The 18,855-nt window shown below is 35.0% G+C and overlaps 1 protein-coding gene across 1 annotated transcript in view; it reads left to right on the top strand.

The window, feature by feature from the left end:
* The first annotated feature begins 535 nt into the window (after positions 1 to 535).
* GLIPR1L2 (GLI pathogenesis-related 1 like 2) overlaps positions 536 to 18,855 on the top strand; it is a 39,216-nt gene continuing 20,896 nt past the window's right edge. Inside the window, exon 1 of the mRNA XM_011929360.1 lies at positions 536 to 810. Coding sequence (XP_011784750.1) covers positions 577 to 810 — 234 coding nt within the window. The 5' untranslated portion in view covers positions 536 to 576. The remainder of the gene's footprint in view (positions 811 to 18,855) is intronic.

The raw sequence follows: 18,855 nt of genomic DNA on the forward strand, positions 1-18,855 counted from the left end.
ATTTCTTTATTCCATTCTGCCCCTAAGGAAAATAAAGGGCTGGCCCTGCACCAAATTTCCAACTCAATAGGTAATGGGGAAAAAAATTAATTGAATTTGTATCTGTATCGCAGAAAAATCATTTCACCTGGCACAATTAGAAGGTTCCTCAGACCCGTTACTCAGTAATTGGCATTTACCATACAAACTGATGACTCATTAATAACGACATATCATTCAGTGTCAGAAATCAATTAGGGATAACATTTCACTACATTGGTTTAGTGAAAAGCGCTTACTCACGTAGCGCAAGTCCTTCTTTAGTTTGTCAGACATCTATTACCAGCTTTCTTCACTCCGCAGGTCTAGTTTTCCCCTCCTCTCCCCCTCCCCTCCCCACTCTCCCCTCCCTACTATCCTCTCCTTCCTCTTTCCTCCCACCTCCTTTCCACCTCCTCCCTCCTTTGTTTTTCCTCCTCCCCTCCTCCCTTTCTCCCTCCGGGAGGCGGGACAAGGCTTGCCTGCGTCCCCCGTAGATTGGCAGGTCACCTGGGACGGCCAGCGCGTGCGCACTGGCCTGTCCGCGGCCGGTGGACCATGGAGGCCCCAAGGTCCTTAGCCCGGGAGCGGAGCGCACCATCCCTCCCCCTGGCAGTAGGGGGCGTTTTGAAGCTGCGGCTCTGTGAGCTGTGGTTACTGCTACTAGGTTCTAGTTTGAACGCGACATTTTTGCCACACGAAGAGGACGTAGACTTTATCAACGAGTACGTGAACCTCCACAATGAGCTGCGGGGCGACGTCATTCCCCGAGGGTCTAACTTGCGCTTCATGGTGAGGCCGGAAGGCGGTTTCCCGAACCTTCCACCACCGTTGCCACAACGCTTCCCTCGGCCTCGGGAAGTTGGGGCCACTGCTCTGAGGCTGAAGGATCGCGGAGAACCGCACTTTTAGCTTGGATTTTAAAGTACACGTGAAGTTTATACAAAGAAAAACTGGGGACACTCATACACATACTTATTACCATAATATTGCACAGGGCCGGGACTAGGGTGATAGAGGCACTGGCCTGCAGTGCAGATTTTAAGGGGGCGCCAATGCAAGAAAATGATATTTTAATGCAACGGGTTTTTAAAAATTAAAAATCAGTGCAAAAATATCAATATCAGTGATAAAGAAATGTTAAAACATTTAACAAAGACAGGATTCTTGGGTCTGGATAAGGGAAAAGCAAGTGCGACACTCTCAGGGTAGTGCAAATCAAGATGAGAACCTGTTTGTATTTGAAATTTTTAGCTTTTTCCATCACAGATGTCACATTAGCTTTGCCTTTGAAAAATATTTTTTATCTGGATTATTGGTTTTTATTTTATTTTTATTTTTGGTGCCCATTCCAAATTTGGCTCCTAAGGAAGTATCTCAGTTTCCTCACCCTAGTCTTGACCCTGATTTTGCCTTACCTTACGATGCTGTTCTTGCTTCCCCCTCTTTTACACCCTGTAGTCATTTAACAGCTCATCAACTATTACCTGGTTGCTATGGAGTTTTCATGACTGTCATTAAAATGACTGAAAATCCAGCAAGTATTACTGTCCTCTTAGGGAATTAGAAGCTTCAAATTTATCTTACAAATTATATAGCAAGGACTGCTTTCCTAGACATGTCTTTTCTTCCTTCAGCATTAGTCCTTAGCACAAATTTCAGAAACGGGATAAATAAATTAAGGGTACGATATTTTTTTATTTATTTAACACATAGCAATTGCTATGCTAAAGGGCTGTGCCAAATTTAGCATATAGCAGCTGTGTATAAATGTTCTGTTTTCACCACATCCTTACTGACTTGGACATGTTCAATTATTTGCTAAATGATAAATTATAAAAATAGTAATTTGTTTTAATGTTAATTTTAAGATACTATTTTGATAGGACATACTTTAGTTCTTTCGTGTTCATTTCCTTTACCTTTTATATTGTCAGCATTTCTGTGTCAGATTATATGATTTCTTGTAGAAATATGCTAGCACTTGGTTCTGTCTGCGGAAGATACTTTTTTCTAAGCCAATTCTTTATCTTTTGAATTCAATTATAGAGTTTGGGGATATTTGGGAGTTTCAGCTAATTTTCCATTTTTTTGTGACTAATTCTGTTTCTTCCCAATTTGAAGATTATCCTTATTCCTGAAAATTAATAAACACATAATACTTTTAATACAACTTTTCATAGGTTTTCTATCTCATCTCTAAAAATTATATAATATTTCAAACATAAGGTATATAAAATAATATACCTGTATACCCACAATCAATGTTTTTAAATATGGACATTTTTAAAGGAATAGTATTTGATGTATAGGTTAAAGTCCCACCCTAAATGTTTACCCTTTTCTTCTTTCTTAAAGTTAATGTATATTTTTCCCATCTATTTTATTAGGACATAAATATTAACTGTAAATAGTATAGTCTATCATAATAATATGGCCTATTTAAAACGTTTCTTTAGCAAATTTGGACATCGTTTTATTTTAATTATTTTATTGGTTATTTTTAGTATTTTAATATATGTATTTATAAATTCCAAAAGTTAGTATCTGTAAACTCCACCCAAATATTAATAAAATCTTAGAACACAAATTCTGAATACTTTCCATCCTTATTCATGCTATTGTTGTGTAGTACTTTTGTTCTACCTTGCTTTTAAATACCAAAATAATTGTTGTTTTTAAAAAATTGTATTACAATATACAGGACATAACATTTACCATTTTAACCATTTTTAAGTGTATGTAGTTCAGTGGCATTAAGTACATTCTCATTGTTGTGCGCCTGTTACCACCACCCATCTCCAAAATTTTTTCATCTTCCTGAACTGAGACACCATACCCATCAAATAATTACTTTATTCTCATTTCCCCTCCTCCCAGGCCTCTATCACCATTCTACTTTCTATCCCTATTAATTTTGCTTCTTAAGGTACCAAATATAAGTGGAATTGTACAATATGTGTCTTTGTTACTAGCTTATTTCATTTGGGAAAATGTCTATAAAGTTCACCCATGTTGTAGCATGTGTCAGGATTTCCTGTCTTTTTACAGCTGAATAATATTCTACTGTGTGTATATACCATATTTTGTTTATCAATTCACCTGTCAGTGGATATTTAGATTGCTTCCATTATTTGGCTATTGTGAATATTACTGCTATAGACATGGGTGTACATTTATCTGCTACAGTTCCTGCTTTTGCTGTTTCTGGGTATATACCCAGAACTGGACTTGCTGTATCATATGATAATTCTATGTTCAATTTTTCAAAGAACTGCCATTCTGTTTTCCATAGTGGCTGCACCATTTTACATTCCCACCAAGAATGTTCAATGGTTCAATTTCTCCACATCCTTGATAACACTTGTTATTTTCTGTTTTATTTTCCTTACTCCTCTTTTTTTCCTAATGATAACCATCTAGCAGGTATGAAGTGATACCTCACTGATATTGAGTGTCTTTTTATTTGCTCCTTGACCAAGTTTTTCTCTTCTTTGAAAAGCTATTCAAGTCCTTTGCACACTTTTTGGCCAACTTTTTAGATTTTTTGTTGTCAAGTTATAGGAATTTTCATAGATTCTGGTTATTAATCTTTTTCAGATATATGATTTGAAAGTATTTTCTCCCATTTTGTAAGTTGCCTTTTTACTCTATTTATCAATAATATCCTTTGATGAACAAAAGTTTTTAACGTCAATGAAGTATAATTTATCATTTTTTGTTGTTTTTGTGTGTATTTTTTGTATCGTATCCAAGAAATCATTGCCAAATTCAGTGTCATGAAGCTTTTCCCCTGTGCTTTTTAAAGGTTTTATAGTTTTAGGTCTTTGAGTTAAGTTTTGTATATTGTATAAGGTAAGGGTCCAGCTTATTCTTTTGCATGTGGATATCCATTTTTCCTAACTTCATTTGCTGGAAAATTGTTATTTTCCCCAGAAAATGGTCTTGCCACCCTTGTTAAAAATCATTTGACCATATATGCTGGTGTTTATTTTGGGGCCCTCTATTCCTTTCTATTAGTCTAATATGTCTGTATGCTATTAATAGTTCCACAACAATTACTGTAGAATACTGGTAAGTTTTGAAATTAGGAAGTGTGCATTCTCCAACTTTTTTCATCTTCTTCAAGATTATTTTGGCCATTCAGGATCCTTTCAGATTTTTTATGAATTTTGGGATATATTTTTATATTTTTGCAAAAAAATACATTATTGGGATTTTGATAGGGGTTTCATTGATTTGTAACATTTTGGATAGAATGGCTATCTTAACAATATAAAGTATTCCAGTACATTAACACAGGATGTCTTTTCACTTTCTAGTATCCACTTTAATTTCTTTCAGTAGTATTTTGTTGTTTTTAGCATATATGTTTTTCCCTCTTTGGCTAAGTTTATTCCTAAATATTTTATTCTTTCTCATGCTATTGTGATGGAGTGGTTTACCTAATTCCCTTTCATATTGTTTGTTATTAACATATTGAAAAGTAACTAATTTTTGTATGTTGATTTTGTAACCTGCTACTTTTCTGAATTTATTTATTGGTTCTATTTTGTGTGTGGAATCTTTAGGGTTATCTACATATAAGATGATGGTGTGGCTATTTTTCTTCGTTTTGTTAATGTATTCTATCACAATGACTAATTTTTATATGTCAAACCATTCCTGCACCAAGGAGTAAATTCCACTGGGTTATCACGTATAATTCTTTCAATGTGCTGTTAAATTCGGCTCTTTTTAATGTGCTGTTAAATTCAGCTTTTTGTTTTTGTTGAAGATTTTTATATTAATATTCATAAAAGATATTGGCCTATAGTTTTCTTATGGTATCTTTTTCTGGCTTTCGTATCAGGGTGATGCTGGCTTCATAGAATGAGTTAATAAATGTTCCCCCCCTCTTCATTTTTGGGGAAGAGTTTGAGAATTGATGTTAATTCTTTAAATATATGTCTTGAACTCCTATTAGAATTCACCAATGACTCCATCTGGTTCTGGGCTTTTCTTTGTTGGGAGATTTGTTATTACTGATTTGTATTATTATTTTATAAATGTATTATTATTTTAATAATTTTATTATTTGTATTCAATCTTTTTACTAGCTATAGGTCTGTTTAGATTTTCTGTTTCTTCGTTACTACCTTTTGGTAGGTTGTATGTTTCCAAGAATAAGTCTTCTGTCTTTATTTCTTACTCAGTCTTGCTAAACGTGTATCATTTTTGCTGATCTTTTTGAAGAACCAGCTCATAGTTCTGCTGATTTTCTCTGTTGTTTTTCTGTTCTCTATTTTATTTATCTCTGCTTCAATCTTTATTATTTCCTTCCTCTAGTAACTTTGGTTTTCGTTCAGTTTTCCTTTTCTACTTACCTATGGTGTACAGTTAGGCTGTCGATTTGGAGTCTTTCATCTTTTTTAAAAAATGTAAGCTCTTACACTCTTACATTTTCCTCTTAGTGCTGTTTTTTGTACATTCCATATGTTTGAATAGTTGTGTTTTCATTTTCATTTTTCCCAAGGTATTTTCTTTTGTGATTTATTTTTTGATTCATTGCTTAAGAATGTGTTGCTTAGCATTATTATTTCATTTTTTTTTTAATTTTTTTTTTTGAGACAGGATCTCATTCTGCTGCCCAGGCTGGAGTGCAGTGGTGTGATCTCAGCTCAAGGCAGCCTTTACCCTTGGGGCTCCAGTGATCCTCCCATCTCAACCTCCTAAGTAGCTGGGACTACAGGTGCTTACCACCATGCCCAGCTGATTTTTGTATTTTTTGTAGAGGCAGGGTTTTGCCATGTTGCCCAGGCTCGCACCTGGCCCATTATAATTATTTATGCTAGCTAACCATTACTTCTTGTATTGCATTACTGCTTTCTGGAATCAGTTTCCTTGTGCCTAAAATACGTCTTTTAATAGCTCATTCAGCAAGGGAGTGTGAATAGTAAACTTAGTATTTCTATATGTAAAATATCTTTACTTCACACTCTTGAATGATACTGTTCTCTGTCAGCACTATCTTCTGTCTCCCACTGTTGCTTTTGAGGTTTCTTTTGTTAGCTGAACTCAGAAGTTCCCACAGTATGGTTCCTATACCAGCAACAACAGAATCAAAATCACCTGTGAACTTGTTAGAAATTAAAGTTCTTAGGACCTATCCCAGACTTACTGATCAGAAATCCTGGTTTTGAAACCCAGTAACCTGTATTTTAATAAGTCCTCCAGATGATTCTGAAGTGTACTAAAGTTTGAGATCCACTAGTCTTTTGATCTTTTAAAGATGATTTATCTTTTTTCTCCAGCTACTTTAAATATTTTATATTTGCTGTTCTGTAGTTTTACCCCATACTGGTACTAAGCATGCATTTATTTTTATTTATTTTGTTCAGAACTTTTCTTCTTGAATCTCTGTATCCATGTCCATTGTTAAGACTAAAATTCTTCAGCATTATTTCATAGAATGTTGCCCCTTCCCCATGCTCTCTAGTCTCCCTGTCTTGAACTCCTATTAGTTGTATATCTGACTTTTTCATTCCTTTTCTCCACAGCTCTCCATTTTCTCTCTGTAGTCCATCTCTTTTTCTGTTTTCCTTCTGAGTCATTGCTTTAGAACTGCTGTTCAGTCACTAGTTTTCTCTTCAGATTTGTGTGATATATTTAACTGGCCAATTGATTTTTTAAAATTTCTAGACCATTTTATAAAATTTGCTCGTATTCCCCCACTGTTCTGTTTTCTCTTGTGATTTCTGTTTTTACACTCACTTACTTAATCATTTTAAACATAAATTATTTTATATTTTCATAAAATATTTTTAGTGTTTTATTATTTTAGTTTCTTTGGGTGCCATTTCTCTTATTTTAGCTACTGAGCCTCTGTCATGTTTATAATTTTCTATCCTATGCTCACTTTCAGCAGAGATTATGTGTGTGTGTGAAAGAGTTCCATGTTGTCCAAATAGTGGAAAAATAAATATTGCTACAGACTAGTTTTTATTAGCTTTTGCCTTACTCCCATGTTACAGTTTTATATTTATAATTGTTTTATATTTATAATGTGTTAAGTTCTGATGTTTATAATTTGTTTGGGTATTGTCAGCATATATAGGCAATTTAAGTATAGTGTCCACCTGTATGCATAGTATAGATCTAGAGGCCGGGCGCGGTGGCTCAAGCCTGTAATCCCAGCACTTTGGGAGGCCGAGACGGGCGGATCACAAGGTCAGGAGATCGAGACCATCCTGGCTAACACGGTGAAACCCCATCTCTACTAAAAAATACAAAAAAAACTAGCCGGGCGAGGTGGCGGGCGCCTGTAGTCCCAGCTACTCGGGAGGCTGAGGCAGGAGAATGGCGTGAACCCGGGAGGCGGAGCTTGCAGTGAGCTGAGATCCGGCCACTGCACTCCAGCCCGGGCGACAGAGCGAGACTCCGTCTCAAAAAAAAAAAAAAGAAAAGAAAAGTATAGATCTAGAACTGATTTCTCACATGACATGACTTTTTTCCATCTGACTTTCTGTTACTTCCTCAGACTTCTGGGAAGGATTTGATGGTCTGCTTCATTTAGGAAGAAGTCAGCATCCTAATTTTTCCACAAATACTTCAGTCCCAGAACTTGTCTTAGGTGGCTTTATGGCTACATCTTCTCTTCCTATATTGGTGGCATTTATATCTGATCTGATATTTCCTTTCCTTAGATCAGGCACATGAGTTTACCACTTTGACTTTTAACTTTTCTCTTCATTTCTGGCACCTGAGTATTACCTTTCTTTCCTTTGAGCTCAGCTGTGGATTAAAAATAAATAAATAAAATAAAATGGCCGGGCACATTGACTCATGCCTGTAATCCCAGCACTTCGGGAGGCCAAGGCGGGCGGATCACTTGAGGTCAGGAGTTCTGACCAGCCTGGCCAATGTGGTGAAACCGTGTCCCTACTAAAAATACAAAAATTGCCGAGCGTTGTGGCACGCGCCTGTAATCTCAGCTACTTGGAAGGCTGAGGCAGGAGAATCGCTTGAACCCGGGAGGCGGAGGTTGCAGTGAGCTGAGATCACACCGCTGTACTCCAGCCTGGGCAATAGTGAGACTCCGTCTCAAAAAAGAAAAGCCTTTATCATACAAGGATTGAACTATATGAATTGCTCTTCAACCATTTTTGACCTAGAAAACACAAGCAATTTCATAGGATTCAAACTAAACATTTTATTCACCATTTTTATAGGTTTGTAATATTAGAAGATTGTGTCTTAGCTTCGTCCTCTTTTTGCTTTAACTTTCTTACATTCTTGGATGCTAGAGGCACAGAATCCCTCCCTTCTTTTTCTTGGCTCTTCTGGGGCTGAGTGATTCCTAATTCTAACCTGACATTGTAGTACTAGGAGAAGGTTCAAGACTTAGACTCCCCTCATGTACCAGATAATGGGCTGTAGTTTTATATGTAATATCAATTTTTAATTTAATATTACAAATAAATCTTCCTCCTTTTTTAAAAAAAGAAAAAACAGTACAGTCAATGTTAACATTTTTTAACAGCCACTTCAGTCATTTCCCTTTCTCCATCCCCAGAGACAGTGACCTTTATGAGTTTGATATGAGTCATTCTAATACATTTTTTAAGGTTTCAAATATGTATGTGATGATCTAGACCAAAAACATAATGTTTGGAGGTTTCTGTCTTATATTTCTATAAGTGGCATTATGTAGAATTTATCATGTTACTTGGTTTTTCATTCAAAACTATACATTTGAGATTTATTCATAGATATAAATCTAGTTAATTCAGTTTTATGTGCTATGATATTTATCCCTTAAATGTACTACATTTTTTACCTGTTCCTTTATTGATGGACATTTAGATTGTTTTAAAAATAAATAAATAAATAAGCATAGCCAGGATATTTTGAAAAATGAGGGTTATTGAACATATTAGATTTTATAGCATATGATAAAGCCTCAATAAGTAAAATAGTATAGTACTAGTATGTTAAAAGATATACCATTGGAAAGATGTAGAGTTCAGAAATAACTCAAATATGTAAGGGAATTTAGTATATGACAAAAGTAGCATCTCAAATCTGTGAGCTATAGATAGACTTTTAAATTGGTGTTGATAGATCTGGGTAGTCATTTGAAAAAGGTAATTTGCTTCATCCGTACATCAATATAAACTCCACCTAAGTCAACAATTCCCCACAGACAAGACAACAAAAGTATTGTTGAACTTTGGAGTTTTACTAGCCTGATAGGTAAGATATGATCTCTGATTTTTATGTCTCTGATTATAAGCAAAGCTATGCATCCTTTCATGTGAATAAGGATCTGTTAGTATCCTTTAATGATTTTTTTATCAGTTTTTTTTTACTTTTTTTCTCCCATTATTTATTTGGGAAATGAGCCATTCATCTGTGATATGAGTTGTAATTATTTTCCCAGTTTGTCAGGTTTTTTTAGTCTACTTATGTATTTTTTGCTATTCAGACTTTTTAGCATTTTTGTGTAGCTGACTAATCAGTTTTTAAAAATTGCTTCTGGATTTTGTGTCAAAGTCAAAGACCATGCCTACTCCATGTACTACTGGTGTGCAAGCAAAATGATACAGTCCTTGTAGAGAAAAATCTGACAATACCTACTACATTACAGATGTATTTACTCTTTGGCTCTCTAATGCCATTTCTGGTATCCATCCTTAAGGATCTACTACACAAGAAGGAAATGGTATCCCTATACGGTTATTCATTGTACCATCATTTAATATTAACATATTATTGCAAAAATACTCTGATTTCCAGCACTAAGCGTTAACTAAAGTAAATGTGGTTCATCCACATAAAAGAATACCATACACCTGTGGGGGAAAAAAAGAATGAGAAAGCTTTTTTTTTTTTTGGAGAGAGTCTCGCTCTGTCACCCAGGCTGGAGTGCAGTGGCGCGATCTCAGCTCACTGCAACCTCCCCCTCCTGGGTTCACGCCATTCTTCCTGCCTCAGCCTCCGTAGTAGCTGGGACTACAGGCGCCCGCCACCACACCCAGCTAATTTTTTTTGTATGTTTTTAGTAGAGATGGGGTTTCACCGTGTTAGCCAGGGTGGTCTCAATCTCCTGACTTCGTGATCCACCTGCCTCAGCCTCCCAAAGTGCTGGGATTACAGGCGTGAGCCACCACGCCCTACAGAGAACGTTCTTTACACTAACAAGACAATATCTCATGGATCTTGGAAAAGCAAGGTACATTATGATACGTTTTATATAAGAAAATTAAGAATAATGTATATTTGAATAAAAAATAATGGACAGATCCACAGGAATTGAGTAGTTACATATAGAAGCCCTAGAGGAAATAGGTTGGTGGAGAGCAAGACAACATGACTTCTCAATGATTTTATGTGGTTTTGTTTTTATAAAGTATTAGATATCTGTTCAAAAAACAATTTATTTATTTATTTATTTATTTTTTGAGACGGAGTCTTGCTCTGTCGCCCGGGCTGGAGTGCAGTGGCCGGATCTCAGCTCACTGCAAGTTCCGCCTCCGGGGTTTACGCCATTCTCCTGCCTCAGCCTCCAGAGTAGCTGGGACTACAGGCGCCCGCCACCTCGCCTGGCTAGTTTTTTGTATTTTTAGTAGAGACGGGGTTTCACGGTGTTAGCCAGGATGGTCTCAATCTCCTGACCTCGTGATCCGCCCATCTCCGCCTCCCGAAGTGCTGGGATTACAGGCTTGAGCCACCGCGCCCGGCTAACAATTTATTTTTAAAACAAAATGTTCGTTAATGCATGTTGATAATTTCACTGGGGATTATAAGTGATAAAGCATTCATGAAACAAAAAATATATGCAGCAAAAAAAAATGTAATTGCAACTAAAAAAATTTAAAACAATATCCTCAGTAAAATAACATAATTAATGTATTAGGGCTAGCATTCCTGAAGTCTGATCTTTGTGTATGATGGGATGAAATGGGCAAACGAAACATCAAAATGGAAGTGAGCATAATTATATATATATATGTGTATATATATATTTGTCTTTTTTGTTATTTAATAATCATATGTAATTTTAAATATGATAATTGAAGTTAAAGATAGTTAAGATAATCATAAAGATTATCATAATGATTTGATGTTGGTGGCTAGCAGATGGGAAAAGTTAGTTGAACTTCCAAATTTACAAAAGAGAAGTGAGCAATAAAAAGAAACTTTATCAAGCCCGCAATATAAAGAGAGAAAAATAGGAAATGACTTTTAAAGACTGTAAACATAAAATAATATTTTAAAATAAACTAAATATATAAATTATGATAAATATGTGTGAATTTAATTTCCTTATCAATAATTTGCAAAAATATATACCTGAAACAATTGAAAATAAAAAGATGAATAAAAATATATTATGAAACTTCCAATTTAAAAAAGAGAAACAATATTATAAAATAATATAGAAATGAAGACTAAAGATAAAAAGAAATACTATGTATTGGGGGAAAAAGGGTATAATCCATGAAGATAAAATAAAGGCCTTTGCACTGGCCAAAACAGAAAATATATCAAGTAAAATTTCCCAAAAATACAAAGAAATATTTTTTAAAACAAGATAATTATAGGATATTTTCTATACTACTTTTAAAATCTTATAAAATAGATTTGAAAAGTTATATATAACAATGAATAAAATTGGACAAAATCAATAATTGTATATTCTGTCAATAAGGGATTCTAATATCCATGAAAAACATCTTTGTTTTATGCTCATAAGGAAAAGCTTAAGTAGAAATTTTAAAGGCCAAATTTCTGACTACAATTTAATAAAACTAGAAAGAACAAAAAGTGTTGGTTGATAGAATCTTAACTACTTAGGACTTAAGGAACATTCTTCAAATTATCTTCGGATCAAGAACAAAAAACAAAATTTCCCCAAAATATGTGCACAATATCAAAACACATGGCATAAATAAAGGAAAAGGCAATTTACTGTGAATGTCATTTTACATAAACTGACTGACAATAAGTGAACTAAAAAATTCAAAGAAAAGAAACAAAGACTGAGAGAATAGCTGTATAGGTAAAATTAATGAAAAATAACTTTTTCTAGTAAAACAGCTTTCTTATTTGCAAGAACTAGAAAAAAAAATAGACACATTCCTGATAAGTCTTAGGGGATAGAAAGAAAACAAATTAGTAGTGAGAAAAAGAATTATAACCACAGATAGAGATGAGATTACAAGAAGTGTAAGATAATATTATGTCCAGCCATGTTAATATTAGGTATCTAGATGAAATCAAGTGTTTTTCTAGCAAAATGTAAGTTGCAAAGCAAATCCAGAAAGATAAAACCCTAACAGCAGTGCTTTAGAAGACAGTAGCAAGATGTTGAAGATCTGTTCTTTAAATAGGCCTCAATCCTAGGTAACAATAAAGTTAATTCTGAATAATCTTCAAAGAACAGATATTTCCAGTGATATTAATGTGTTTCTGTGTGTTTAAAAAATGGAAGATTCAATTCATTTTAGAAATCTAGAGTAACTTAAATCTCCAAATGTGATAAACATAACAAGGAGAAAAAGGGAAAAAATGTAGGCCTATTTCATTTATCAATATATATTGGAAAGTAAATAGAATAATAATATTCTTTAGTCTCTTAATAATGTTTTCCTTTACTCTTCCTTAGTCACATTGTGTACAACTCATTACTTAAATTTGTTCAGTTTCCAAAATCAGTGTTATGTATATTTTGACGAAGACTCTGAGCCTTCTTCTTGAATAGACCTTGACCTTGGGCCCTGTCCTAAAGCTTACATTGCCTGGTTTTATCACAAATCACAGCTAGCCCAGTTTAGACAGCATCTGTTGCCCTTGATGTCTAATCACTCTGGCCTGCCTTCAGCAAGAATCTTTGTAGTCAGTTTAGCAAGAATCCCCCTACCCTTGATGTCTCCTTTTAGTAATTTTCCATGCACTGACCTCCTCACTCTGTTCCATGGGTATAAAATCCCCACTTATCCCTGCTGTATTTGGAATTGAGCCCATTCTCTCTTCTCTAACATGATAGTCTTACCACCTACCACAAAAGCCCTAAATAAAGTCCTCCTCTGTGTTAACAAGTGTCATGAACAATTTTTCCTTTAACAGTTATGGTACTGCTGTGACTCCAATAGTAGCAGATTCATCATTGGATCTCCAAACCTCTCACCCAGGACCCCAAGTGCACACCTTTGAAGACTTTGTCTTCACTCCTGAATGACTGATTAGGGATCCATTGGTGAGTCTGACTCATGAGCCACTGCTCCAGATGATAGTCTGTTGAAGCATGGTGAGGATAGATTTTTGATTTTTAAGCTTCTATATACTCTCTCAAGCTGAATTCGAGTTTTAGGCTTCTTTGTCTGAGAGGCCCCTTCTAGGCTTGAAATTTATTTCCTATTCTTTCTTTCAAGTGGGGATTCACTTCTCAATCCTGGACTGAAAGTCTTTCTTCCTGACTCTTTGTTTTGTGGGGAGATTCATTTCCTGAGTCCTAGGCTGGACATTTGTCTTGGCTTCTTATGAGGTCTCCTTGTGGTCCCCATTTGATTCTGCTTCTTTCCTGGGAGCTTCTCAGTTTACTAACCCCTGTACCGTTTTTGAGCCCCTGGTAACTCTATATTCCACCAACGCTGTCTGCTTTCTTTTTTGTTGGTGTGAATTTAAGGATAATTTGGAACTTCAGTGGCCTCTTTGGGAAACTTCAAATCTCTGCAAACTGGCTCCTCTAAGACCCCTCCTTTCCCATCATCTTTGCTCCTTCTTCCTCCTTGTACCACCTTTGATCTTCCCTTCAGTTCCCTTGATATGTCCACCTTCAACCCCCTACCTCCTTCATCCTTCTGTTCACACCAGCCTCTAGAGTCACTAGAACTTTAGATCACCTGCCCCCATTAGAGGCTTTCAAGAAACTCAGGAACCCTCAGAAGCAACTACCTGAGACTAAAAAGGAAAAATAAATTGGAAACAGACTAGATATTTGATCCACCCAGATAGGCTTTGGAAACATCTAAACAACTATTTGATGTTCCCACAGTCTTTCACCTAAAAAGTAGTTCACAGTCTCCGTGAGACTGCATATCAAGACAAAGAAAGCCTTAAAGACTTTTCCACAAATAATGGTAAAAAGCATTAGCCCTCATATTGAGCAGATCACCTTAACTTGTTACCTCTGTCAAAAACATAATTCCAAGTATTTTATATAAATCAGTGAGTTTTCTATTATTGTGTTTCAGTTGACTTGTGGCTAAAATTTTAGAATGAACCTATAAGATCTCTATATATGTCTGTGTGTGTGTGTATACGTATGTATGTTATGTATATGTGATACTTTCTTACCTTGAGATCATATTACAAATTTAATTTATAAAATCTCTTAAAGGGTTCTATTAAAATTGCCTTAGAGATAAATAAGGCTTATATAAATTAAACGTTCCTCAAACTCTCAGAAAAATACAAACTAATCCACATTCTTTTCAGATTCACTTGACTTGGGTGAATCTTTACCAAATAAGACTAGTTTAGTAATGTTGGTTTAATAAAACACAGCTATGTCTTCTGAGTTATCAGAATTAATTATCATACAAGCACATATTTTTATTCTACTTGGGTTTACTAAGTCAAATAAACTTGTGATAGCTACAAGATATTTAAGATGATAAAAATTATAAATTCAGCCTAAGAACACATGTACAAATAAAGATGCAGTAAAAATGAATTTCTTGATATCTATTACTTCATATGTATCAAATAAAGCAATAAAACAACAACAATTGTGCATTTAACCCTTTTTAGTTTTTTTGCTGTTTTCTTTTATATTTACGTAATATGTATGTGCCATAAGAATAGTTAATAAGGAAATAACCTGAGATGCTAGGTAGCTTTGTTTAGTGTTATGTCTTACTAAAAAATAGTTTCCAAAATCTTTTTTGTAACTGATAAAGTTATGTTAGATTAAATTAATAGATACTCATTGATAATTTCTAAGTGAGATAAACTGCTGAATCATTCATTTTTAAGCATAAGTTTAAGCTTGCACACTTTTTAGTTTTTAATATTATGAAGTAGCAAATACCTATAAAAGCTGGTGAGATGGTATATTCATAAAATTTGCTAATCTACTATAGAATGCTGGCATATGACAAACAATTCACAGTTATTTACTTTCTAGTTTTTCTCTGTGAAATCAAGGGTACTAATGTATAGAAACACTTTGTATGAAAAGTTTACAAGGAATGTAGGATGTGTTTTTGTCGAGAAGGAGAAAGTAATTTTGTCTTAAAATAAAATGACTGGTCAGGATGAGAAAGAAGAAAATTTAGGACAATATATGTGGCAGACTGCCACAGTTACTACTTGAGACCATCACTACAACAGTTACTACTGTTACTACTTGAGACCGTCATTACAAGACTGAACAAAGGAGGACGAATGCAGAAACGAAAACTTAAACTGTTTTAAAGGAAGGGTAACATGAGGAGGAAGAAGAGGGCTCCCTGCCTCTATTAAGCAATGGCAGCCACCCTGAGCTTCCACAGCCCTTCATATTTGTTGCATGAAATGAGCAGGGAGGAGGGCCACCCTGAGCTTCCACAGCCCTTCATATTTGTTGCGTGGAATGAGCAGGGAGGAGGAGGTAACAATTGGCCAGCTGCATAATTGATCACAGATTCATATTATTATTAGTAGGCTTCAGATGTAACTAATCACAGAAATCACTTGTGCCTGGGTCATGACTGCCCTCAGCATTCCTTCTGGGCAGCAGATGCAGTTTGTCAGTTTGCCAACAACCCACTTCCATGAGAACGGTTTGCAGTTTACTCATATAGCCTCCAGTGGTATACTGAGTTGATCATGACCCTCACTCTTTCGGCCTTCAACAAATATAGAAATATGGATATAGAAAGTTTGAAAAGGCTTGTGAAAAGAAAATTTTATGTTACACGGTCAAAGCTGGCTAAGACCAGATGGTTGTATTTATAATGGCATTTTAGAAAACCTTAAATGACATTTAAAATTAAAAGTACAGTGATGTAAAACTAGAATTTGATTTTTTCTCTGTAAATATGACAACATTTACTTGAGTTACTGGTCCGCTCTTAATAAGAAATTGTCAAAAGTTGTGGGGTTTTTTTGCTTTTCAAGTAATCAACTTAGAATAAAAAGATTGTGTATCTTAAAATAATTTCCTGTGCTTTATATCAACTTGATTATTTTCCTGATTATTTAAGAAAACCAAGTATTCTCACTTTTAAAAGAGCTAAGGTCTTTAAAAAAAAAATTATGTTACCCCATAGTTACTTTTGAAATCTTTTGTCATATTGGTTAAATAGATTGCTTAAGTATTATTTCATAGCTGTCTAAGATCTTATTTAGTCAAGTGTTCAAACCTTTTGAGATTTTTTATGACATTGCTTTTCCAAGATCAAATTCTAAATGAAATCTTAATTTTGAGCCGAACTTGAAATTTCCCAGAACCCTAGACTTATCTCAAAGAATTTTTTCCTTTACTTTTTTTTTTGTAAAGTTAAAACTAATTAGATTTATTTAATAGGTTAAATTGCATGAAGTGCATTGTCAAATAAGAAGATAGGTGTTGGGCATAGTGGCTCACACCTGTAATACCAACACTTTGGGAGGCTGAGGTGGGAGGATCACTTGAGTCCAGGAGTTTGTGACCAGATTTGGCAATATGGTAAGACCCTGTCTCTACAAAAAAATAAAAGAATTAGCTGGGTGCGGTGGTGCACACCTGTAATCCCAGCTACTATGGAGGCTCACAGAGGAGGATTAGTTGAGCCCAGGAGTTTGAGACTGCAGAGAACCACAATCACACCACTGCATTCTAGCCTGGGCAACAGAGCAAGTCCCTATCTCAAAAAGAAAGAGAAAGAGAGACAGATACAAATACAAGAGGGGCCTAACAAAGACTCTTTACTTAATCAAACTTTAGTCAGACTTTCCTGAGCCCTCTCTGACTAGACCTGGGATTTAGGCCCTGTCCTATGGCCTGCATCACCCAGTTTTCGCAAAAGTCCCACCTTGCCCAGTTTAAGGAAAGTCTCCCACCCTCGATATCTGATTACTCTGAATATCAGATCAAAATCTTCATCCCCCAACCTTGAGATCTACCTGGCCTGACCTGGCTACACTGGCCTGTCTTCAGCAAGAATCCTTTAGATCAGTGTAGCAAGAATCCCCTCAAACTTGATGTCTCCTCAATAATTTTTTATTCATTGACCCCCTCATCCTGCTCCATGGCTGTAAATCCCCACTTATCCTTCCTGTGTTTGGAGTTGAGCCTCAGGTGTCTCCCCTGTTGCAAGTCTTCCAAAGCCTTCATTACTGTGTTAACAAGTGTCATGAATATTTTTTACTTCAGTAATGAAATCTTTCATCTGCAACTTTATATCCTTCAGCTTATTGAGATAGTCCCATGTATTGAATGGATGAATAAATAAATTAATGTGTAAAAGCACAAAGTGAAAATTAAAAAAAGAATAGAATGCAAAGTTTCTAAATCTTACAAATGGTGTGGAACTAAAAACCAAAATAAAGGGGAGAAAATTAAGAAATAATAGAAGCAGATTTTCTAGAGCTGAGGAAAGACTTAAGTTTTTAGATTAAGATAAATGTCAGGGAAAATTGTGAAATACAATATTGTGTGCACTGTTTATCTTACACATAGCAATTATCTTTTCTATAATTGTCTTTGAGCTAGGCAATTTACAATTTTTAAATTGTAGAAAAGTGATTGTAATGTAACTAATTTTGCTCATAGAAATGCAAATTCATTGTGTCTGATGAAATGTAATTGACGATTGCCCTGTGGATAAGACCCGGTTTTTACATTTATTTGTGAATGGATTTCAGCACTTCTATACAGCCTATAATCTTGAGAATTCTTTGGATTTTTCTTCAACAAGCTATAATATCTTAGTGGTTCCCTCATTAATTGATCATGTAAAATCATTGACACATGTGTGAGAGTTATGATTATACCTTCCTTTTAAAATTATTTTTTAATGGAGTCCACCAAATGCTAAGCCCAATTAATGAGAAAAGGCCCATAGTTAGACATATTCTAGGGAAATATATTGAAATAAAATCTTACAATCTTCCTGTTACCTATAAGAGAGTACAAATTAGAGTGTGGATTCAGCTTTTCTAGCTAAACAAAGACTAATGGCTTACAAAAATTTTTTGCCCTCTCAAAGCACATTTATCAACCTTATCTTGACATATTTCATTAAATATCTCATTAACTGCTTCTTGAAACTTTAGCCTCTCTTTTCAATTAGGATTTTTATTCATAGTTGAATAAAAGAATCTGGAGCTATTACAAGTTATTTGCACATAGCTGTGAGAAGTAAAATGCTTATGAACTTGGAGTTGGGAATTAGATTTCATGACTTTAAATCCAGGCTCCACAATTTACTGTCTATGAGACATTTAATACACTTAAACTCCTTAACCTCTTGGTGTTTTAGTTACTTCCTCTGGGCAAACAGAAATAATAATAATAATGCATACCTCCTAGGGTTATTGGAACATTCAGTGAAATAATACATAAAATACTCTTAAAATAATGACTGCTGTGTAGTAAGGATGAGGTATGTGAACTATATGTAAAATATATCAGGTTGAAGTATAGTCCATGGGACATTGTTTGCAAATGGGAAACAATCTAAAGGTCTATTAATGGTGAAATGGTTATATTTATTATAGGCTATCCATGCTGTGGAATACTCTGTAGACCTTGTAAAAATTAAGCAAATCTAGTTATGTTAATATGGAACTCTTTCTCTATGTGAAAACTGAAAGTTGAAGGCCAAC

Source organism: Colobus angolensis, unplaced genomic scaffold (assembly GCF_000951035.1).
Source record: "Colobus angolensis palliatus isolate OR3802 unplaced genomic scaffold, Cang.pa_1.0 Scaffold80, whole genome shotgun sequence".
In the NCBI taxonomy this organism is placed as follows: Eukaryota; Metazoa; Chordata; class Mammalia; order Primates; family Cercopithecidae; genus Colobus; species Colobus angolensis.